This window comes from Scyliorhinus torazame, chromosome 6 (genome assembly GCF_047496885.1).
Source record: "Scyliorhinus torazame isolate Kashiwa2021f chromosome 6, sScyTor2.1, whole genome shotgun sequence".
In the NCBI taxonomy this organism is placed as follows: Eukaryota; Metazoa; Chordata; class Chondrichthyes; order Carcharhiniformes; family Scyliorhinidae; genus Scyliorhinus; species Scyliorhinus torazame.
In genome coordinates this window covers 106,388,633-106,412,605 of record NC_092712.1, presented here as the reverse complement: position 1 = coordinate 106,412,605, position 23,973 = coordinate 106,388,633, and the positions used below count along the sequence as shown (strand labels likewise).

At 48.2% G+C, this 23,973-nt stretch overlaps 1 protein-coding gene across 3 annotated transcripts in view; it reads right to left on the bottom strand.

The window, feature by feature from the left end:
• Window positions 1–23,973, bottom strand: part of abcb4 (ATP-binding cassette, sub-family B (MDR/TAP), member 4) — a 198,882-nt gene that overhangs the window by 146,031 nt on the left and 28,878 nt on the right. For all 3 annotated transcript variants that reach the window (XM_072508646.1, XM_072508647.1, XM_072508648.1), the window contains exons 5-6: window positions 16,162–16,213; window positions 9,530–9,721 (exon numbers count right to left, since the gene is read on the bottom strand). In XM_072508646.1, the coding sequence (XP_072364747.1) occupies window positions 9,530–9,721; window positions 16,162–16,213 (244 nt within the window). The remainder of the gene's footprint in view (window positions 1–9,529; window positions 9,722–16,161; window positions 16,214–23,973) is intronic.

Sequence of the window (23,973 nt, the reverse complement as noted above, 5' to 3'; positions counted from 1 at the left end):
AATGCTGGACCAGTCAGCGACACCCACATCGCATGAACACATTTTTTTAAATGACCAGGTTGTGCCTACCTCAGCCTTACAGCTCCACCAGAGCAGCATTGACAGCAGCTTCTGAGGTCATCTGACCTCTTGATGATGTCGTGCTCGAGTCCCAACACTGTACAAGATCTGCACACCTCATATAAGATTTCACTACCATGCATGATTAAGGGCAAATTGGGGCAGCACGTGGTTAGCACTGCAGCCTCATGGTGCCGAGGTCCCAGGTTCGATCCCGGCTCTGGGTCACTGTCCGTGTGGAGTTTGCACATTCTCCCCGTGTTTGTGTGGGTTTCGCCCCCATGACCCCAAAAGATGTGCAGGGTAGGTCGATTGGCCATGCTAATTGCCCCTTAATTGGAAAAAAAATGAATTGGGTATTCTAAATTGATTTAAAAAAAGATTAAGAGCAAATTGCTCAAATATGGGCCTTGATCGGTTACCCATCACAGATGAATAGCCAGCCTCTGGCACAGCGAACCTGCTTCCAGGGAAATCTTCTGGAGGTAGAAACACATCAGGGAGCCGACATTATGAGCAGTGTTCCAAATTTCCATGCACTCCACCTCCAAAGTAACCTCCTTGGGCTGGTAAGATTCCATGCAAAGTGTTAGAAGGTATTGTGAGTACAGTTAAGACACAAAACAGCACTATTGGGGTGTAAAGCTTTGGTTAGATTATGTAAGTTTTGATCAATTCACATTTTGGGGAGCATAGAGGCCCTGGGAAAGATTCAATGTGGGCCATTATTTTGATACATAGTTTAAAGTGTAGCCACTTAAAATGGCCAACTCCCAATTCAAAATGGCGAACGGCAAAGGCTGATGGGAAAGTCAGCCAACAAGACAAAAACGAGCAGCTGCAGGTTGGCTGTGTATTTACCTCTGGAAAGGCCAGACACTATTGATACCAGCAACCATCAGCATAACAAAACAACAGCCATCTGCATACTGCATAATGAGCAGTCCCCGGGAACAATAAGCAACATTTGGACACACAAAGCAAAACCAGATTCTTCGGCGCCAGCAGGAGCCTGCACAAAAGGAGGTGAACGAGCACCTCAAGACCGCCCATCGATCAGGGAACCGCTCCAGCATTGGAGAAAATTGAACCAAGCGATTGGGACAAAGTCCAATCACTTGGGACCAGGTACAGGGTCCGCCCTGAAAGGCGGGAAGCCCCAGGGAACTATAAGAATTGCGTCCCAAGTTCAAATCGCTCTCTTCACTCTTCAGCAGCTCCTCTTCAGCTATTCTTCCTGCCCGGGTCACCCAGCAACAACGAACCAACACTGACCATGACCGGAGCAGTGAAGATCGAACCCGTAAGTCTTAATTCAACACTCGCTACAAGATAGGCGCTCCCAGCTACCAATCTGTACCAACTTCGAATCCCGCAGACACAGAACCCGAACGAAAGGCCATTTGTTTCCCTGACCTGGTGGGCCAGTTCCAAGTTAAGTATAGGCCTGTTAGTTGTAGAAGTAGCTTAGACGTAGAATTTGTGCATGAGTAGTGATTACTGTGTATAATAAATGTGCTTTGATTTAAATCTTACTAATCGGTGTATTGGATTATTGATCATTACTCGGACTTGAACCACGTGGCGGTATCATAAAGATACCTGGCGACTCAAGAGCAAAGGTAATAAAACAGAGCAATTGAACTAAGGCAAAGTTAGCAACAAAAGGCGCTTAGTTAACACAATACGCTTAAGGAGTCACGGCATCTTAGCCCAGAAAAGCATAAACTTTGGGTATTTTGATTGAGGCCTTTAAAATAGTGATAGAGTTAAGTTTGATTTAAATTGAAAGACTATTTGAAGTCAATGGAATAGGAAGATCCTAATTTATCTAACTTCCTTTTATTGGTGACTTTGTATTCGCCTCAACTACACCATGAGCTGGATTTTATGGGTTGCCCTGACCCCCGTCCCCACGGCTAAAAGGTTGACGGCAAGTTTGTTTGTGATCCAAATGGCTGTACCAAGCCACTTAATGCTGGAAACAACGTTAATTGCCTTGAGTAAGATTCCAACCCCTAGCTCGTTAGGAAGCTCCACCTAAGAGAGCAGTCGGCCAATCGGATTTGCCAGCAGCTCTATAGTCCCAGCATGGCCAGCTGAACATGGTGGCCACTGCTGGGACTGCAGCCAGTCCCAACACAGTGGGGTGTCCAGGTGAGTCGGAGGTAGAGAGTCTCAGTGAGAGGGGTGGGGGCCTGTGTTCAAGAGGCTGGGGGAGGGATAAAGGACAGAATGATCTTGGGGAGCCTACGATGAGCAGAGGAGGTCTCCCCCACCTCCTTGCCCGGTACCAGACCAATCAGCTAAAGTTGCTGGGCTTCTCACATAGCTTGGCTTCCTCCTATTGTAAATACCTGCAGAGGTGGAAAGAGGCCCTTAACTGGCATTACTTGGCCACTTAAGTGCCTCCATAGACCCAAATGTAGGTGGCTCCTTCACACCCCGTAAATCTTCAGGCAGATCAGGAGCTAGTGAGTAGCAGTGGAAGACCACCAGCTGCATTTTACAAACCCACCCACCTTCAACCCCCTGGCAGAGAGAGAGTAAAATCCAGCCATAAATGACAGCAAGTTCCACAATCTCCATTCTCAGGGTAACGAAGTTTCTCTTGATTTTGTTACTGGGTTATTAATAACTGTATTAATCTTTGCTATCTCATCTTTATGATATATCTTACGTGTATGGTCCCTAGTTTTGGACTCGCCCGTAATTGCAAACATCATGGCCGGAATTCTCCAAAATCCCGGCTAAGTGTTGACGCCGACGTCAACGGGCCTCTTGGCCCAGCGATTCAGTGGCCCATAGGGGGCCAGCATGGCGCTGGAGTGCTCCATGGAGGCCCCCCCCCCCCAGAGGCTGATCCCCCCCCACCCCCCACCAGGACGGCCACCGTGGCCGTGGGTCCGAGCTCCCGTCTGGTGGTACCATATGTACAACACACCGGCGGAACTCGGCTGGTCAACCGCGGAAAATCGCCTCTTTCAACATGCCCGACTGGCGCCGCATCAACCGCGCGCGCGCGACTGGCACCGATTCTCCGGTCACTGTGGAATCGCGTCCCGGCGTCGGAGCGGCGTGGCAGGAATTTTCCGCGTCACTGGCGATTCTCCGGCCCGGCGCAGGCTCGGAGAATCCCAGTCCTTTTCTATGTTTACCAAACCCTTTCATAATTTTAAAAACCTCTATTAAGTCACCCCTCAGCCTTCTATTTTCTATAAAAAGGAGCACCAGCGTATTCAGTCTTTCTTGATATGTATATGGCCTCTCGGTTCTGGTATCATCCACTTAATTATTTTGCACCTCCCCCTATATCTCTATCCCATTTTTGTGAAGTGGTGACCAGAACTGTGTACAGCACTCTGAATGTGGCCTAAGAATGATTCTATACATGTCTAGCACAGTTCTTCTATTTCTCAATTCTATTTATTTTGCGAATCTATTCTGTGCGGAGGGCACCTAATAGGAGGCCCCGACTGATCTGAAGCTTTACAGGGATGGGGTAGGCATCAAGTGGCCCACCAACTATTGAACCTATTTATAGCCATTTAATGGCTTTCTCCTGTATTTTACCCATGGCAGGAAGAGGCCATGTGGGAAGACTGACAGCTTTGGCTTTACACAATCATTCTGCAAATTTAATAATGTTTTCATGCAATTCCTCACAGTCTTTCACAGTATTAACCATACCCTTCAATATGGTGTCAGCTGCAAATTTGCAAAGATTACTTTGGATTCCCGAGTCCATATTGTTGATATAAATTGTGGACAAGCACCAATCCCTGTGGCATGGCATTTCCCACTTTCCGACGCTCTGGGTAACTAACTACCTATTATATTCTTTATACGTTCATGGGACATTGGGCCTAGCTGGCAGGGCCAGCATTTGCTCTCATCCCTTATTGACCTTGAAAAGGAGCGGCTTGCTCAGCCATTTCAGAAGGCAGTTAAGAGTCAACTACATTGCTGTGAGTCTGGAGACACATGTAGGCCAGACCAGGTAAAGACGCCAGATTTTCTTCCCTAAAGGGCATTAGTAAACCAGATTCGTTTTTACAAGATTTGGTGACAGTTTCATGCGGGGACAACTTTATACCCTCAATTTATTAATTAATTCCAATTCCAGCATCTGCCACACTGAAATTTGAAGCCATGTCCCCATATCATTAACCTGGACCTCTGAATTACAATTCCAGTGATTTTACCACAGTGCCACCATCTGCCCTTACTCTTGGTTTTCTGCTTCAAAGCCATTTAGCTGACAATACTGTTGCTGGGCTTCGTCATGAGCCAACTATGTGGTATTGTATTGAATGTCTTTTGAAAATCCTTTCGAAAAACTTGCTATGTGAACTTGGTCCACTTTTCTGTTACCTCTTCAAAGAAATCAGTAAGGTTGATAAAGCATGATTGACTTCCATTACTATATTTTCAGTTTCTAAATGTTTTTCTATTGCATCCTGGAGTATTATCATTCCTAACACTAAAATTAAGTTATTGATCTCCTTTTTTAAATATAGGAATAGTATTAGCTATCCTCCAATCTTCTGGCATGATAGCGTTTTCTAATGATTTTTAATAAATATACTATAATGGCTTTAAATCTCTTTTAGTATGCACAGATGTAATCTAGCTGGACCATTAGTTTAATCATCTCGAAGTTTAACTAATTTATCAATTATGTGGGATTATTATTATGTTGGGGGGGGTTACTGGGTTACGGGGATAGGGTGGAGGCGTGGGCTTGAGTAGGGTGCTCTTCCAAGGCCCAGTGCAGACTCAATGGGCCGAATGGCCTCCTTCTGCACTGTAAATTCTATGATCTTACTCCTTTTTACCTGAAGTAAGTTGACATATTTTGATCTCATTTAATATATCTTTGGAAAATACTGAGGCAAAGTAATTATTCAAAATTTCTGCAAATGACAATGTTATGTAAGAATAGAACTAGATTAGCTATCAGGAGGCATTTCTTTTCACAGAGAGTTGGGGCTTGTGAAACAGTGTTTATTTGTACTATCGATTCAATGCAGATGTTCAAAAGAGAGCTGGATGTGTTCCCGAGTGTGGCGTAACTACATTTAGGAGGGAGTAAGGAAATGGTTATGTGTCTCCCACTCACCTTGATCATTTGATGGACTTCAGGGGTCAAAGAAAACTGTTCTGAAATATTTTGCTAAATTAGTTAACCTTTTTTCTTTTTGATTGTCCCAGGAGATTGCATGGCGAGTGTGTGGGTGGAGAAGGGCTGTGGGGTTAAGTTGCAACTTGATTGTGATGGGAGAGGTGTGACGGATCAGCTGATGTTTTCCTCGTCTTCGTTTTTATATGTTTTGTATTTGACTTAGAGTGTGAACGTGTAGCTAGAAGACACATTTGAGTTGAACAAGCCTCAACAGAGATTTGAGGCTAGAAGTTGCAAAGTTGTTTAATGTCTTTAACATGTTGGATAAATATTTATGGTGAAAAGAATTTCCAGTTAAATATAGACCAGATTGATAAACTAGCCTCTGCAACATAACCTTTTTTTTTGACCTTTTCTGAGTTTCTGAGTGTGGGTCAGGGGCAAACCCCTAATCCAGCTCCTCGCCTGCTCCAAAAAACTAATTCAAATTGAATCCAATTCATGGTCCCCACAAGAGAGACATACCAGATCGTTACTGGAAATCGAGGAGGTGCCGTTGCCTCACCAACATATTTAAGAGTCTCCAATTTAAGTTAACGAGAAATCTATAGCCACCTGTAGGGTTTGTCCAAAACAAAAGTGCACATAACCCTGGTAGGGACATGTCCCGCTTTCTAAGAGCTGACAGCTTGACAGAGCCAAATCTTAAAGACCCACATATGTGTACGAAATAGCTAGATTTTAATCAGTCAAAACTGCGCAATGTCTTCTGCTAATGAATAAGACAACTGGAGATCTGGGGATATTTGTCCATAGATTTTCCTTAAGTAATTAATTTGTTTGAGTAGAATCCATACTAAAGACAATTATACATGATCTGTGTGCTTGATGGCCATAATGGGACTCTGGAACAGTTCCTACAGATTGTGTTAAGAAAACAAAGGTAGTTTTAAGGGATGTATAGTTGTATTGGTAAACATTTGAAATAAGGTGCAGTTTTCTGTGGGTTCAATTGAATGGGCACGATTCAATTAAAAAGATTTCTAAGTGGGGTAGCGAGTGGGAACTGCCATGAGCTTCCCGGCGCTCAGCCCGGCAAGGCCGGCACCACAATCCAACATCAATTGGTCCACTTAAGGAGGTCCCACAGGCTTCACGCTGCACATCATGGCTCACCAGCTGATTTGCCAGGACCGTGCTTGCCAGCCCCCCGCTAACAAGGTAGTGCAGCACTTAAACAGCTCTTGCACAGCCAAACCCCAGCCGTGACACCGAGACGACCGGCCTCATGATTCGGAGATGCAAACCTGGGGAGGCCCCTAGAGGCGGCCGAGGCCAGGTTGGATGTCTTGTTCCCACAGGGCAGCCAGTGACACCTGGCAGGAAGCGGCAGTGGCCGTTGGCTCGGGCAGCATCACCAGAAGGACCGTCACCCAGTGCCAACAGCACCGGTCCATCTGGAGTGGTCCCTCACCAGCATCCCATTATACCCACTCCGAGGATGCCACCTTAGATCCGCACCCTCCACCAGCGCAGAGACACGTACCTCGGTGGGCAACGGTAATGGTCAGGCTTCTGGGGCACAATCTGGTGAGCACCACAGTTGAGATGCACCTCAGATAGAGGTAGGAATGCCCAGGTGAGACAGCAGTTGGAGGTCTGCTGGATCCCAGGAAGCAACTGGGTCCCAGTCAGATGCTGAGTCTCCGAAACAGGTTTACCCAGAGCTGATGCAGATGATAGGGTGCGGCCGTGATATTCAGGGGAGGATGTCAGCGACCCTCCAGCAGGTCCACAGCCGATTGGAGGGGTCCCAGAGGTTACAGGTGCAAGAAATGGCACTGGCAATGCGTGGCACCGAGACCAACACTGCTAGGGTGGTGACAACAGTGGAGAGCCTGGTGCACAATGTGCACATGGGCCGCCGCTCATGTCTCTGTCGATGCTGCCGCCTTCTCCGGCACTTGGCCGCCCGGCTTGCCAACAGCACCATTACTGCAAGTTCAGTGGGATCCAGAATATTGTCCATACCATTTAATATCTGTAAAGAATTCAGAGAGGGTGTGAGACTGGCAAACAGCAATGTCTTCCACCTTGGGATTCTCCAGTTCCCCCATTACTCTCCTCCCTCCCACCCGCATGCCCTGCCCACGCACACCCAGTCACAGAAGCGGAAATGCTCACTGGACCCCACACCCTGCACCCCAGAAACCCGCACATAACATTATATGGACTGGGCGCAGGTCCCCTCCCCGTTGCACTCACCCACCCTCTGGCCGTGGACATGTCCCCATGGTTGGGGCCCATCCCTTGGGTGTTCAGATGTTGGCTGCTGTGTCTGTGGTGTTGCCTTCCGCAGTGTTCAGGCACAGTGTCCAGGCATCACTTTCTGATTGGGATACTAGTCAATGACTACTACATGGCCTGGAATCCCACAGGAATCCACTTGGGATTGGCTGGCAATGAAGAAGACAAATGCTATGTTAGCCTTCATGGTAAAAGGAGTCGAGTACTGGTGCAGAGGTGTCTTGCTGCAATTATACAGTGCCTTGGTGAGATCACATGTGGAATATTCTGTGCAGTTTTGGTCTTGTTATATGAGGAAGGATGTTCTTGCTATAGGGGGAGTGCTGAGGATATTTACCAGATTTATTCCTGGGATGGCGGAACGGAGTACGAGGAGAGATCGAGTCCATTAGGATTACATTTGCTAGAGTTCAGAAGAATGAGGGGGGATCTCATAGAGACCTATAAAATTCTAACAGGTCTAGACTGGGTAGATGCAGGAAGGATGTTCCCGATGGCAGGGGAGTCCAGAACCAGATGTCACGGTCTAAGGATACGGGATAAACCATTTAGGACTGAGAGAGTGGTGAGACTGTGGAATTCTCTACCACAGAAAGCAGTTGAGGTCAAAACATTGTACATTTTCAAGAAGGAGTTAGATGTAGCTCTTGGGGCGAAAGGGATCAAAGGATATGGGGGGGAAAGCAGGAACAGGTTACTGGGTTAGATGATCAGCCATGATCATAACGAATGGCAGAGCAGGCTCGAAGGGCCAAGTGGCCTTCTCCTGCTCATATTTTCTATGTTTCTATGCTTTCTTGTTGATGTTCCTCAATCATTCTTAATTAAGAGATAGCACTGATAGATCAGTGGATATAGACCTGACTGAAATATTCCATTCTCCATTAAAAAGGGGAATAGTATAGTGTGGAAACAAAACATTTACCTTGTTAAAGCAGGAAGGAAAATATGAAAAATGTAACAGGAAAAGGATTATTTGAACACTATATGGTTAAAGAGTTAACAGAATCTTCATTCAATGTTAGTACTTGGTTCTGCACTCAGTCCAGACAGAAGGGATAAAAATTGTTTGTATATTAGCCGTAAAACCAAAATATTATCTTAATCCAGTTCCTCATGTATGCGGTAGCACAGATTAAACAAAATTTAGTAAAGGTCAGGACTCTAACTCAGAGAGGTCAGCAGATATTTTCTGTCCTTGGAGCCGAACAGTATTGTAAGAGTGAAATAGGAAGGCCTTATTCTAAAACTAGCTGTGCCATACTTCAGCAGACAGAACTTAATGCTGTTACAGTAAAAGTTTGGGCTAATGGACTTTTACTTAGATTAAGAGGGTTCCATGGGGATTCGTTAATTAGAGACATTTTTGTGTTCAGGTCAGTAAGATGATGTAGTTAATGGGTGGAATAGGGTACCAGGCATCTAGCCGGCAGGCAGAGAGTTCAGTTGTTGGCTGGAGGGTGAGCTGAGAAGGTTTCTAAAGAAATACAGCCAGAGATTCTGCATTATTCTTAAAGGGTGTCAGGTCTCATTCTTTAAAGCAGTCTCAAAATATCTCTCTTTCTGAAAGTGGAGTATTCAAGACATCTCTATACAGCAAGTATTACTGAGTCTGCTAACTGCATTTAAAAGTGGATTGGGACCCAAGATGGTTTTGTTGTTTGAGTGTAAATAAAGATAGCAATTAAGGGTTATTTTGTCACTGTATTGATTATCATTGTTTATGGGCTAATTAGAAGCTATTTTATTGTTTGATGCTAAAGATATTTTAATACTGCATTAGTAATAAGGTTTGTTTTGATATACCATATTTCTATTTTACGTGAAATCACTCCGAGAGTGAAGTATCCTTTTCTTACAATCTTACAAAAATTAAAATAAAATATTGGGGTTTCTGTCCAGTATCCTAGCCACTGTTGGGTCTGGTCTGTGATCATAATACATCTAATGGAAGACAGATGACATATAAAGAAGCCAAATGACGGCACATATACATTTCACACCTATGTATTAAAGTCTGAATTTGTGATCACTTACTCTGTCAGACGAGTGTTCAGTTCTCCAATCTGATTGACATCAAACCATCCTATTTCCTGACGTAATATTGCATGAAAAAAGGCCTTTCTTATCTTCTTTGTCTGCCTTGCTGCTGCTAGTGACCAGAAGGAAACCTGCATAAAGGAAGCGAGCAGAACAGCACTTCCTATCCCAACATAATAATAAGAAAACCTGCAAATAAGAAAGAGAAAAAAACTTCCCTGAAATTAAACCTTTGTTTCGGCAGGTAGTCAACAAGTTGCATTTCAAAACAGTTAAATGTGAAGTAATTATTTGTCATTTCCATTCTCCATTTTCAATCTCCATCATCTACAACCTTGCAACCATCTCACCACCAACTACAGTCCACCATGAGATCCTGGTGGCAATTCCAGAAGTCCTGGCAGCAATTTTTAATTTTGCTGCCTGTGTGGTAACTTGGAAGAAATGTCTGCCTTTCTTTGTAGAACTCACCTGTGAAATGAATGAATGAAAATTAGGTGGGTTTTCCAAAGGGATTGAGGCCCGCTCTTCCAGGTCCCCCATTCAGGCAGCAAAGTTAATAAATCCTTCCCTGCCTCCTCACTCACTGGGTGCAATCTACTGGCCACGTTACGCCCAAAAGTCAGTACGGCGCAATGCAGCTGGTAGACGGCGGGAGATCTAACCAGCTGGCCATGCCTCACGAAATCTAACGTGATCTTGCGAGATATTGCGTTGCACTGGTCAAGGAGACACAGCCTGAGTGAGTGAGACACAGACAGAGTGAGAATTTGAAACTTGGTAATTTGGTGCAGTGAGGTAACCAGGAAAGGTAAGTGATAAATCTAATTCTGTTGTTTTTCAGTTAAAAGTGCAGTGTAGATTAGTGTCTCATTGGCTTAAGCTGCCCCCACCCTAATTGCTGAGAGGCAGTTATCTGGCAGTCACCTGAGGCCTGTTTAGGGGCACAAAGGTACACATTGTATTCTTCTCTTTGAAGTTTAAATAGTGTGAGTCATTCTAAAGTCTGTATAAAAGACAGACAGAAAGTGCACTTAGTAAGCGTTGCGCTGGTCAAGGAGACACAGCCTGAGTGAGTGAGACACAGACAGAGTGAGAATTTGAAACTTGGTAATTTGGTGCAGTGAGGTAATTCGGTGAAGAGTGGGAGAAGGTGCTTTTTCCCTACTGTTTTGTTCTCTCTCTTTCTTCTGGCCTGTAACTTTTAATCAGCAGGGAGAGAACCTGAAAACATCCGAGACCCTCAGAAGGTAAGTAAGTGATTTTTACTTTTATTATCTTTTCAAATTGTGTGTGTGTGTGTGGGGGGGGGGACCTGAGTGGCTGGGTGGGAATCTACAATAAATTTTAAAAATTAAGCATTGGTAACTAATTAAACATAATTACTTAATTATAATTAAGAGGGGTATCTAAGCCAGAGTTCGGAGAGTACTATATTTAGCTTTCACATTTATAGTAGAAATCTAGTGCTAGGAAACAGATAGTTAACAGTAACTTTTTAAAAAAAATTATAACTTTTAACTTTAATTTACTAATTAATTGACGCAATGTTAGTTAGAGGGGTGCAGTGCTCTGACCGTGAGATGTGGCAGGTCCGGGAAGTTGCCAGCGTCCCGGATGGCTTCATCTGCAGAAAGTGCACCCAACTGGAGCTCCTCACAGACCGCATGGTTCGGTTGGAGCAGCAATTGGATGCACTTAGGAGCATGCAGGTGGCGGAAAGCGTCATAGATAGCAGTTATATAAATGTGGTCACACCCAAGCTGCAGGCAGAGAAATGGGTGACCACCAGAGAGGGCAGGCAGTCAGTGCAGGAATCCCCTGTGGTTGTCCCCCTCTCGAACAGGTATACCCCTTTGGATACTGTCGGGGGGGGGGGGGATAGCCTATCAGGGGAAAACAGCAGCAGCCAGAGCAGTGGCAACATGGCTGGCTCTGATGTTCAGAAGGGAGGGTCAAAGCGCTGAAGAGCAATAGTAATAGGGGACTCTATAGTCAGGGGCACAGATAGGCGCTTCTGTGGACGTGAAAGAGACTCCAGGATGATATGTTGTCTCCCTGGTGCCAGGGTCCAGGATGTCTCCGAACGGGTAGAGGGCATCCTGAAGGGGGAGGGAAAACAGGCAGAGGTCGTTGTACATATTGGTACTAACGACATAGGCAGGAAGGGGCATGAGGTCCTGCAGCAGGAGTTCAGGGAGCTAGGCAGAAAGTTAAAAGACAGGACCTTGAGGGTTGTCATCTCGGGATTACTCCCTGTGCCACGTGCCAGTGAGGCTAGAAATAGGAAGAGAGAGCACCTAAACACCTGGCTAAACAGCTGGTGTAGGAGGGAGGGTTTCCGTTATCTGGACTACTGGGAGCTCTTCCGGGGCAGGTGTGACCTATATAAGAAAGACGGGTTGCATCTAAACTGGAGAGTAATAAATATCCTGGCCGCGAGGTTTGCTATTGTCACACGGGAGGGTTTAAACTAGTATGGCAGGGGGATGGGCACGGGAGCAATAGGTCAGAAGGTGAGAGCATTGAGGGAGAACTAGGGAATAGGGACAGTGTGGCTCTGAGGCAGAGCAGACAGGGAGAAGTTGCTGAACACAGCGGGTCTGGTGGCCCGAAGTGCATATGTTTTAATGCAAGAAGTATTACGGGTAAGGCAGATGAACTTAGAGCTTGGATTAGTACTTGGAACTATGGTTATGTTGCCATTACAGAGACCTGGTTGAGGGAAGGGCAGGATTGGCAGCTAAACGTTCCAGGATTTAGATGTTTCAGGCGGGATAGAGGGGGATGTAAAAGGGGTGGCAGAGATGCGCTACTGGTTAGGGAGGATATCACAGCTGTACTACGGGAGGGCACCTCAGAGGGCAGTGAGGCTATATGGGTAGAGATCAGGAATAAGAAGGGAGCAGTCACAATGTTGGGGGTTTACTACAGGCCTCCCAACAGCCAGCGGGAGATAGATGAGCAGATAGGTAGACAGATTTTGGAAAAGAGTAGAAACAACAGGGTTGTGGTGATGGGAGACTTCAACTTCCCCAAAACTGACTGGGACTCACTTAGTGCCAGGGGCTTAGACGGGGCAGAGTTTGTAAGGAGCATCCAGGAGGGCTTCTTAAAACAATATGTAGACAGTCCAACTAGGGAAGGGACTGTACTGGACCTGGTATTGGGGAATGAGCCCGGCCAGGTGGTAGAAGTTTCAGTAGGGGAGCACTTCGGGAACAGTGAGCACAATTCAGTAAGTTTTAAAATGCTGGTGGACAAGGATAAGAGTGGTCCTAGGGTGAATGTGCTAAATTGGGGGAAGGCTAATTATAACAATATTAGGCAGGAACTGAAGAACCTAGATTGGGGGCGGATGTTTGAGGGCAAATCAACATCTGACATGTGAGAGGCTTTCAAGTGTCAGTTGAAAGGAATTCAGGACCGGCATGTTCCTGTGAGGAAGAAGGATAAATACGGCAATTTTCGGGAACCTTGGATAATGAGAGATATTGTAGGCCTCGTCAAAAAGAAAAAGGAGGCATTTGTCAGGGCTAAAAGGCTGGGAACATCAGGTGATGTCCCGGAGGACTGGAGAATAGCCAATGTTGTTCCTCTGTTTAAGAAGGGTAGCAAGGATAATCCAGGGAACTACCGGCCGGTGAGCCTTACTTCAGTGGGAGGGAAATTACTGGAGAATTCTTCGAGACAGGATCTACTCCCATTTGGAAGCAAATGGACGTATTAGTGAGAGGCAGCATGGTTTTGAGAAGGGGAGGTCGTATCTCACTAACTTGATAGAGTTTTTCGAGGAGGTCACAAAGATGATTGATGCAGATAGGGCAGTGGATGTTGTCTGCATGGACTTCAGTAAGGCCTTTGACAAGGTCCCTCATGGTAGACTAGTACAAAAGGTGAAGTCACACGGGATCAGGGGTCAGCTGGCAAGGTGGATACAGAACTGGCTAGGTCATAGAAGGCAGAGAGTAGCAATGGAAGGATGCTTTTCTAATTGGAGGGCTGTGACCAGTGGTGTTCCGCAGGGATCAGTGCTGGGACCTTTGCTGTTTGTAGTATATATAAATGATTTGGAGGAAAATGTAACTGATCTGATTAGTAAGTTTGCAGACCACAGAAAGGTTAGTGGAATTGCGGATAGCGATGAGGACTGTCAGAGGATACAGCAGGATTTAGATTGTTTGGAGACTGGGGCGGAGAGATGGCAGATGGAGTTTAATCCGGACAAATGTGAGGTAATGCATTTTGGAAGGTCTAATGTAGGTAGGGAATATACAGTGAATGGTAAAACCCTCAAGAGTATTGAAAGTCAGAGAGATCTAGGTGCACAGGTCACTGAAAGGGGCAACACAGGTGGAGAAGGTAGTCAAGAAGGCATACGGCATGCTTCCCTTCATTGGCCAGGGCATTGAGTATAAGAATTGGCAAGTCATGTTGCAGCTGTATAGAACCTTAGTTAGGCCACACTTGGGGTATAGTGTTCAATTCTGGTCGCCACACTACCAGAAGGATGTGGAGGCTTCAGAGAGGGTGCAGAAGAGATTTACCAGAATATTGCCTGGTATGGAGGGCATTAGCTATGAGAAGCAGTTGAATAAACTCGGTTTGTTCTCACTGGAACGACGGAGGTTGAGGGGCGACCTGATAGAGCTCTACAAAATTATGAGGGGCATAGACAGAGTGGATAGTCAGAGGCTTTTCCCCAGGGTAGAGGGGTCAATTACTAGGGGGCATAGGTTTAAGGTGAGAGGGGCAAGGTTTAGAGTAAATGTACGAGGCAGGTTTTGTACACAGAGGGTAGTGGGTGCCTGGGACTCGCTACCGGAGGAGGTGGTGGAAGCAGGGACGATAGTGACATTTAAGGGGCATCTTGACAAATACATGAATAGGATGGGAATAGAGGGATACGGACCCAGGAAGTGTAGAAGATTGTAGTTTAGTCGGGCAGCATGGTCGGCACGGGCTTGGAGGGCCGAAGGGCCTGTTCCTGTGCTGTACATTTCTTTGTTCTTTGTCCTTTTGTAATGTGAATCCCACCGCAAGTGGGCTGATCACTTTTTGGCAAATCTGCCTATTAGAATGAGACAGCTAGCCTCACTCTAATATGCACTCCAAAAATCTACTCAAGGCGATGGGATCTCACCCCCTGGCCTTGGAGGTCTTGGGCTAGCACTGTTTAGTGCTGGTCGCCACAAACCGGGACCAGATAGAATGACACTCAAGAGGGTCTCCTCGGGATCGGAGACCCCTTGGTACATGCCCTCTGGGCATGGTGGCATGGCACCCTGGCACTGATGGTACCACCTGGGCACCTTGGCAGTGCTAACCTGAGTGCCAATATGGCACTGCAAAGATGCTCAGGTGGCATTGCCAGCTAGCAGGGGCACTGTCAGGGTGCCAGGCTGGCACTGCCAAGCTGTCAATCTGGCAATTCCCCCGGGCCCAGGGTACCCTGTGCGGCTGCGAGGGTTTGCGAGGGGGGCCTGAGGACCCCTTATAGTTGTGTTGGCGCTTTGGGGGTGTTCGGGGGTCGTGTCGGAGATGTCGAGAGATCAGGACACCATCTAAAAATGGCACCAGATCTCCATCTGGTGATGGGAGACAGTTCAGAAAAGAGGACTAAGTGTGGCCTCGGCGGGGCGTTCCCCGCTGAGGCCCCGTATGTACCCGAATGAGAGTTCAAAAGCGTAGTGTTTCCCGGCGCTCCAAGCACTGGGAAACACCCAGATAAACGCACTCGCTACGGGAGTCTGTTCCCATTCAGATAGATCGCGCCCACAATCTTTAGCTATGGTACTGCTCCATTCAAATGATCATCCATCTAGGCCTATGCACGGAGTGTTAGATGACTTAATTGTTTGCTTGGTGGCAAAATTGCAAGTCACTTCAAATATGCTTGTACCCAAATGTCCAAACAGGGCATATTCTAGCAGGAATCACCAGAAAGTATTTATGAGCAGAAGTGATGGCTCCTATTTCCTATTTAACAGGTCATGTAGCCAACTATGATCAATAAAAATCAATGATGAACTATTATGATGTATTTACATGTTATCTTATCACAAGTTTTAAAATTAGTAGAAAACAAATGAAAAAAAAAATTCTTCTTTCCGACAGAATCCAAGTTTAATCAACCAAAGGAACATGTCCAGGTATTGTGATTTTTAAAAATCAAACAAAGGGCATGAGGGACATATTTTCCCTGGTACATTCTCCATAGCAATGCCTCAAACAATCAGAGGCAATTTACCAACCATTCAGCTCTCTTTTTCTCATGCAGTATAATTTGCTCTCCCTTTGAAATTTGGCATTCTTTCCTCGGTCCTTATTATGTGCAATACAAAAGGCTTCAACAACGTGCCTCATTTCTCAGCAAAATCAAGTTTTTTTTCCATATATGCCATACAATCCTAGTACAAATTGTACTCAGTTAATAATCGATCATACTACAAAATATTTTTTACAAATTATTAGTTTTACAGATCATCCTGGAATACTTCAGGAATACGTTAATTTCAGTTCCTTACAGCTTTTCAGTAATAATAGAAACTGGATAAAGTCACCTGCAGCCAAACACAGGTCACAGTAGCAACTAACGCAAGTGTAATCACTTTTGAAGTCTTCCATACCTTGTCATCTGCTCCTCCAATGTGTCTGGAGCACCTTTGGCTGTAAGATTTGCTGAAAAAGTGAGTTCTTGTTAGTGGTAGAGTTGGAAGTGATCATCCAATAAATATCAAGCATATAGTCCTTAAAAAGAGAAAAGTTAGGAATGCACAATTCTCTAAACATAAAACCTCTATATATGTTAACCTGGGAGCCAATTCACTGACAGCCAGCCAGAAGGCAAGCAATAGCATATCAATTTATGGAACAACTTTGACAACAACAATGGTTTTGGCCGTACAAACATTTGAGGGGGGGTGGGGGAGAGAGAGAGAAGCACACTGCTCGCCCCTCCAAACTAAAAGGTTTGTCAAAAACTGAGTGACGTGAAAGAATTCCACCCCCTGCAAAAACATGCTGCGGGCGGCAATAAGAAGGAAAGTGTGGGACTTCTGCCCCTCATTGGAAGTCCCACCTTCGGGGGTTGCTGGCCAGTCTGATTGACCGGCAGCTTTTGCAGCCCTGGCAGCACCAGAACTCAGTAGTGGACACTGTTGGGACTGCTAGCAGACCCAGCATGAATGTCCCAATAGATCCCACATCAAGTAAGCCAGGAGTATTGGTCAGGTAAGGATTGGGGCAGGGGCAGAGGGGATGGGGAGGTGTTTTTCAGCAAAGGCAAGGAGATAGGAAGAGGAGGTACTATCTTTGGGGGGGATGCCCCATGATGTGCAAAGGCCACCCCCTCTTCTGAAGAAACCTTTTAAAACCTTTTTTGAAAAAAACAGGCTGCCCACTCTTGCCTGTATGCCCATGTCGACTGTGCTCTGGCATAGGCAGCATCATTATTTGTTTTTGTATGGTGGGCAGCCTGCCAATTTAAATGTCCACTTACCTCCCGTCTTACGGAGGACAGCTTGAGGGTGGGAAAGAAGGTGGTGGCTAGCCACCCCTCATATTTTATTTGACCCCCATCCCCTGCCGAAAAGATGCCCAATGGGGTCATAAAGTCCAGCCGATAGTTTTTTTTTAATAAACATTTTATTGAGGTATTATTTGGTATTATAACAATAAACAATGTACATGAAACTATAAACATAGGGCAAAAGTCGTCTCCCTCCCTTACAGGTCCCACCTTTATTAACCCTCTACTCTAAGCTAAACTAACCCCCCCCCCCTTCACCCTTCTGCTAACGATTAATTTTCCACGAAGAACTCGACGAATGGTTGCCACCTCCGGGCAAACCCTAACAGTGACCCTCTCAAGGCGAACTTGATTTTCTCCAAACAGAGAAAGCTACCCATGTCCGATAGCCAGGCCTCCGACTTCGGGGGCTTTGAGTCCCTCCAAGCTAATAGTACCCGTCTCCGGGCTACCCGGGAAGCAAAGGCTGCTGCTTTCTCCTCCTGGATTCCCGGGTCTTCTGACGCCCCGGAAATCACCACCTCTGGACTCAGCGCCACCCTTGTTTTTAACACCATGGACATGACATCTGCAAACCTCTGCCAAAATCCCCTAAGCTTTGGACATGTCCAGAACATGTGGACATTATTCGCTGGTCCTCCCGCACATTTTGCACACCTGTTTTCCATCCCAAAAAATCTTCTCATCTGGGCCACTGTCATGTGAGCCCGGTGAACGACCTTAAATTGTATCAGCCCCCCCCTGTACCAGCCCCTTCCATCCCCTTGAGGCTCTTAGAGCAATTGCCAACGGCTCTATAGCTAGCGCAAACAATAGTGGGGAGAGGGGGCATCCCTGTCTCATCCCCCGGTGCAGCCTAAAATAGTCCGATGTTGTCCTATTCGTCCGTACACTTGCCACAGGAGCCTGGTATAGCAACCTGACCCAGTCAATAAAGCCCCGCCCAAATCCGAACCGTCCCAGTACCTCCCACAGATAATCCCATTTGACCCAATCAAAAGCCCTTCCTGCAACCATTGCGATCACTACCTCCACCTCCCTACCTTCCGGGGGCATCATGATCACATTTAACAGCCTTCTTACATTGGCCACCAACTGCCTACCCTTAACAAACCCTGTCTGATCCTCCCCAATAACATCCGGAACACAATCCTCAATCCTGGAGGACAAAATTTTGGCCAGCAATTTGGCATCCACATTCAACAGGAATATCGGCCTGTAGGACCCACACAGCTCCGGGTTCTTGTCCCGCTTCAGAATCAGCAAAATCGTGTCCTGTGACATCGTCGGGGGAAGCACCCCACGCTCCCTTGCCTCATTGAACATCCTCATCAACACCAGCCCCAATATTCCAGAGAACCTTTTATAAAACTCCACTGGGTACCCGTATGGCCCCGGGGCTTTACCCGCCTGCATGGCCTTCAGACCCTCCACTATCTCTTCCAACCCAATCGGGGGCTCCCAGCCCTTCTACCAGCTCCCCGTCCACTTCTGGGAAATTCAGCCCCCCCAAGAAGTGCCTCATCACCTCCGGCCCCGTATGGGGTTACGACCTATACAGCCTACTGTAGAAATCCCTAAACGCCTTATTCACCCCTGCTGAATCTCCAACCAGGTTCCCATCTCCGTCATTTACTTTCCCTATCTCCCTGGCTGCCTCCCTCTTTCTAAGATGCTTGCCTTCTCTCCGTACTCATAGATCGCCCCCCTCGCCTTTCTCAGCTGCTCCACCGCCCTCCCTGTGGTTAACAAGCCAAACTCCACCTGGAGCCTCCGTCGTTCCCTTAAAAGCCCTGCCTCTGGGGTCTCCGCATACCTCCTATCCATCTGTAGTATCTCCTTTACCAGTCGGTCCGTCTCTGCCCTGTCCACCTTCTCCCTATGGGCCTAGATCGAGATCAGCTCCCCTCTGACCACCGCCTTCAGTGCTTCCCAGACCATCGCTGCTGAAATTTCCCCCGTGTCGTTGACCTGCAGAAAGTTCTAAATACATTTCCTCAGCCGTTCGCACACCCCTTCGTCAGCCAAAAGTCCCACATCTAACCTCCAGTGCGGGCGCTGGTTACTGTCTTTACTAACCTGCAGGTCAACCTAGTGCGGAGCATGGTCTGAGATTGTGATCACCGAGTACCCCGTGTCCACTACCCCAGCCAGCAAGGCCCTGCTCAAAACTAAGTAATCAATCCGGGAGTACACTTTATGCATGTGTGGGTAGAAGGAGAACTCCTTCACCCTCGGCTGCCCAAATCTCCATGGATCTCCCCCCCATCTGCTCCATGAATCCTTTTAGTTCCTTTGCCATTGCTGGCACCCTGCCCATTTTCGAGTTTGACCGGTCCAAGCCAGGGTCAATAACTGTGTTGAAGTCCCCTCCCATGACCAACCTGTGCGAGTCCAGGTCCGGTATCTTTCCCAGCATCCTCTTTATAAACTCCACATCATCCCAATTAGGCGCATACACATTTACTAATACCACCTGCACCCCCTACAGTTTCCCACTGACCATAATGTACCGACCTCCCACATCCGAGACTATTCTACCCGCCTCAAACACCACCCGCTTATTGATCAGGATCTCGACCCCTCTAGTCTTTGAATCCAGTCCCGAGTGAAAGACCTGACTGACCCAGCCTTTCCTCAATCTAATCTGGTCAGTTACTCGAAGGTGCATCTCCTGCAACATTACCACGTCCGCCTTGAGTCCCCCATGATGCGCAAACACCCGTGCCCTCTTGACCGACCCATTTAACCCTCGAATATTCCAGGTGATCAGCCGAGTTTGGGCTTCTTGCCTCCCCACTTCGCCGATCAGCCATCCCCTTTATTGGGCCCGCCTCCAGCCCATGCTCCGCGCCCCCACCGGCCCACCTCCAGGCATCCTCCGCCCCCAACCTCCTCTCTGTCCCTTGGCCTAAGTCCCTCCCTCGTTAGCAGAACATTTTCCCCCCCACCTCCCCCTAGTAACAACACTCTGTAGCCCAACCCCTTTGATAAACCGAACATATGCACCCCCCCCCCCCACTTCCGTGAACTAGCCCGCCCAGCTAGCTTGGTGGCCTGCATTCCTGGCGCTGGATAGTCTCCCACCTATTGTTCCCTCCCCCTCACCCATTCATACATACTCCAACATCAAATAATCCCAACACAATTGCCCGACAGAAAAACACCAAAATCTAAACAAGCACACCTCCATCCTCCAACAGTGCAAATGAAAACCTTAACTCACTCAGCTCTGCCACTGGTCCCAAATCAATACAGAAGGCATTACAAACAGCTTCCACAAAACGAAAAACGAGAAACCTTTTTTTTAAAGAACAGAGAAACAAAAACATGAACGTTGCAGCAAAGTTCAAACGTTCAGTCCACCACCAGTCCTTTCCTTTTCACGAAGTCCAGCACGTCCTCAGGCGACTCAAAATAAAAGTGCTGTTCCTCGTACGTCACCCAGAGACGGGCCGGATACAACAGTCCGAATTTCACCTTTTTCTTAAAAAGGATCGACCTAATCTGGTTGAAGCCTACTCTTCTCCTGGCCACCTCCACACTCAGGTCTTGGTAGACCCACAGAATACTGTTGTCCCACTTACAGCTCCATGTCTGCTTGGCCCACTGTAGAATGCGCTCCTTATCCAAGTACCTGTGGAATCTCACCACCATTGCCCTCGGGGGGTCTCCCGTTCGCAGCTGACTCACGAGTGCTCTGTGAGTCCTGTCCACCTCCAAGGGTCGGGAGAATGTCCCATCCCCCAGCAGCTTCTCAAACATATCTGCGATGTATGCCCCAGGAACCACTCCTTCGGACCCTCCGGGAGCCCAAGTTCTGCCGGCGGGACCTATTCTCGAGGTCCTCCACCTTCTCCAGGAGCTTCTTTCGCTGGTCTCTCAGCATCCCCACCGCCAACTCCACCGCAGTTTGATGTTCCTCCTGCTCAGCCAACGCCTTCTCTACCTTCTGGATCGCCCGATCTTGGGCGTCCAATCCAAGCTCCAGCTGCTCAATTGACTCTTTTATCGGGTCCAAGCAGTCCCGTTTCTGCTCAGCAAAGCCTTCCTGAAAAACTTGCATCAGCTGCTCCGTTGACCGCTGGGTCGACAAACCAGAGGTCCGGTCCTCCGCCATTCTGTCTCCCGCTGCAGCTTCAGCCCAAGCCTTCTCTGTCTTTCTGTTTCTGCCTTTACAAGCACTTCTAGTCCTTCTCTCCATGCACCGGTATGTGGGAATTCAGTACACAGTTGCCTCTGTCTTCAGTTTTACAATTCAAGTCCAGCAGAAAATCGGGTTAAAAGGTCCAAAAGTCCGACACGAGCGGGAGCCACCAAATGTGTGACTTACTCCTTCATACCTGCCACTGGAAGTCATCCAGCCGATAGTTAAGACGAACAGCAATCTTTAGGTTCAGTGGAAAGTAATTCATCCATGATCCAGGTATCATTGAATGCTAGACGACAACAGTATAGCAAAGTAGGAATGTGGAAGGTTGAGGAGGGGTAGAGTCTGGGGACTTTGGTCAGGGGTAGGTAGTAGGGGTTTGGAATGAAAGGAAGACTGAAATTGCCGGTTTTCATTTATCCCATTTACTGCCTTCAGTAGACTCCTATTGTATCAATGAACTTCGTCAGTGGAATGTGAATGAGGCTGTGAATGGGGGAGGGGTGGGAAAATGTTGACACGAGAGATGCTGGTTGCGCTGGGGGGGTTGGGGAGCGTTTGAAACGCGCAGGACTCCTTCTTCTCCGGGGACAGCGGCGACCCCCCGGGGGTGGACAAAATGGCCGCCCCCATGCGTCGCACAGGGCTGGGGGGTCCCAAGATGGCGGCGCCCCTCCTCCCCTCGTGGTGGCTGGGACCCAAAATGGCTTCTCCACCGTGGACCTCAAGTCCGCCTACCATCAGTTCCCCATCCGCCCAAGTGACCGCAAGTACACAGCCTTCGAGGCAGACGGGCGATTATACCACTTCCTAAGGGTCCCATTTGGCGTCACAAATGGGGTCTCGGTCTTCCAACGAGAGATGGACCGAATGGTTGATCAACACGGGTTGCAGGCCACGTTCCCGTATCTCGACCATCTGCGGCCACGATCAGCAGGACCACGACGCCAACCTCCAAAAATTCCTCCAGACCGCTAAAGCCTTGAACCTCACATACAACGAGGACAAGTGCGTTTTTAGCACAAACCGGCTAGCCATCTTGGGATATGTAGTGCGCAATGGGATAATAGGCCCCGACCCCGAACGTATGCGCCCCCTCATGGAATTTCCCCTCCCTCACTGCTTCAAAGCCCTAAAACGCTGCCTGGGGTTCTTTTCATATTACGCCCAGTGGGTCCCCCAGTACGCAGACAAGGCCCGCCCCCTAATACAGACCACGACCTTCCCCCTGTCGACAGAGGCTTGCCAGGCCTTCAGCCGCATCAAAGCGGATATCGCAAAGGCCACGATGCGCGCCATCGACGAGTCCCTCCCCTTCCAGGTTGAGAGCGACGCCTCCGATGTAGCTCTAGCGGCCACCCTTAACCAAGCGGGCAGACCCGTGGCCTTTTTCTCCCGAACCCTCCACGCCTCAGTCTGGATTTCAAAGGGCCCCTCCCCTCCACCGACCGCAACACATATTTCCTGAACATGGTGGACGAGTACTCCCGTTTCCCCTTCGCCATCCCCTGCCCTGAAATGACAGCGGCCACAGTCATTAAAGCCCTTAACACCATATTCACACTGTTTGGTTGCCCCGCATACGTCCATAGCGACAGGGGGTCCTCCTTCATGAGTGACGAGCTGCGCCAGTTCCTGCTCAGCAAGGGTATAGCCTCGAGCAGGACGACCAGCTACAACCCCCGGGGGAACGGGCAAGTAGAGAGGGAGAACGGCACGGTCCTACTGGCCCTACGGTCCAGGGATCTCCCAGTTTCACGGTGGCAGGAGGTCCTCCCGGACGCTCTCCACTCCATCCGGTCGCTGCTGTGTACCACCACTAACCAAACGCCTCATGAGCGCCTCCTTGTCTTCCCCAGGAAGTCCTCCTCCGGAACGTCGCTGCCGACCTGGCTGGCGGCCCCAGGACCCATCTTGCTCCGGAAACATGTGCGGGCGCACAAGTCGGACCCGTTGGTCGAGAGGGTTCACCTCCTCCACGCGAACCCGCAGTACGCCTACGTGGAGTACCCCGACGGCCGACAGGACACGGTCTCCCTGCGGGATCTGGCGCCCGCCGGCAACACGCACACCCCCTCGACACCAATCACCCCCTCCCTGCCACCGGCGCACCCTGCGACCGCCCCCTTTCTGGGAGGATCGGTCCTCCTCCCAGGTCCGACCAGAAGTGAAGCTGAAGCAGAAACCGTAAAGCTCCGGAGACGACAACACTGGAACAAGCACCACCACCACCGGGGCTGAGGCGATCGACAAGGACGACCAGACCGCCCGACCGACTCGTGGCATCGGTGTAACACTAGAATGTTGTGGACTTTAACGAGAATTTTTTTTCCTTTTTCCCTCTTACGAATACTGTAAATAGTTCAAAACAAAAAACCCTGTACATAGCCCAATGTAGGGCACTGTGATGACATGCAAAAGTTTTTTTCCTCCCAGGACCAGCCTTGTAAACCCCTATCACCATGCGAAGCACCACCCCGCCGGGTTCATTTTTAACAAGGGGTGAATGGGGTAGTATGCATTAGGGGTCATGTGGGACTGTGATGCCGTGATGTCATTGGCTGACAGATCCCGGGTCCTGGTTGGCTGTTGATCTCTAGCTCCGCCCTGAAGGCGGAGTATAAGAACCAGGAGTTCTTCCCCGCAGGCCAGTCTGTTGCTGAACTGCGGGGAACAAGTCACGCTTAATAAAGCCTCATGAACTCATCTCTATTCGTCTCTCGTGAGTCTTTGTGCCCTACACTGGTAAGAGCACTATTT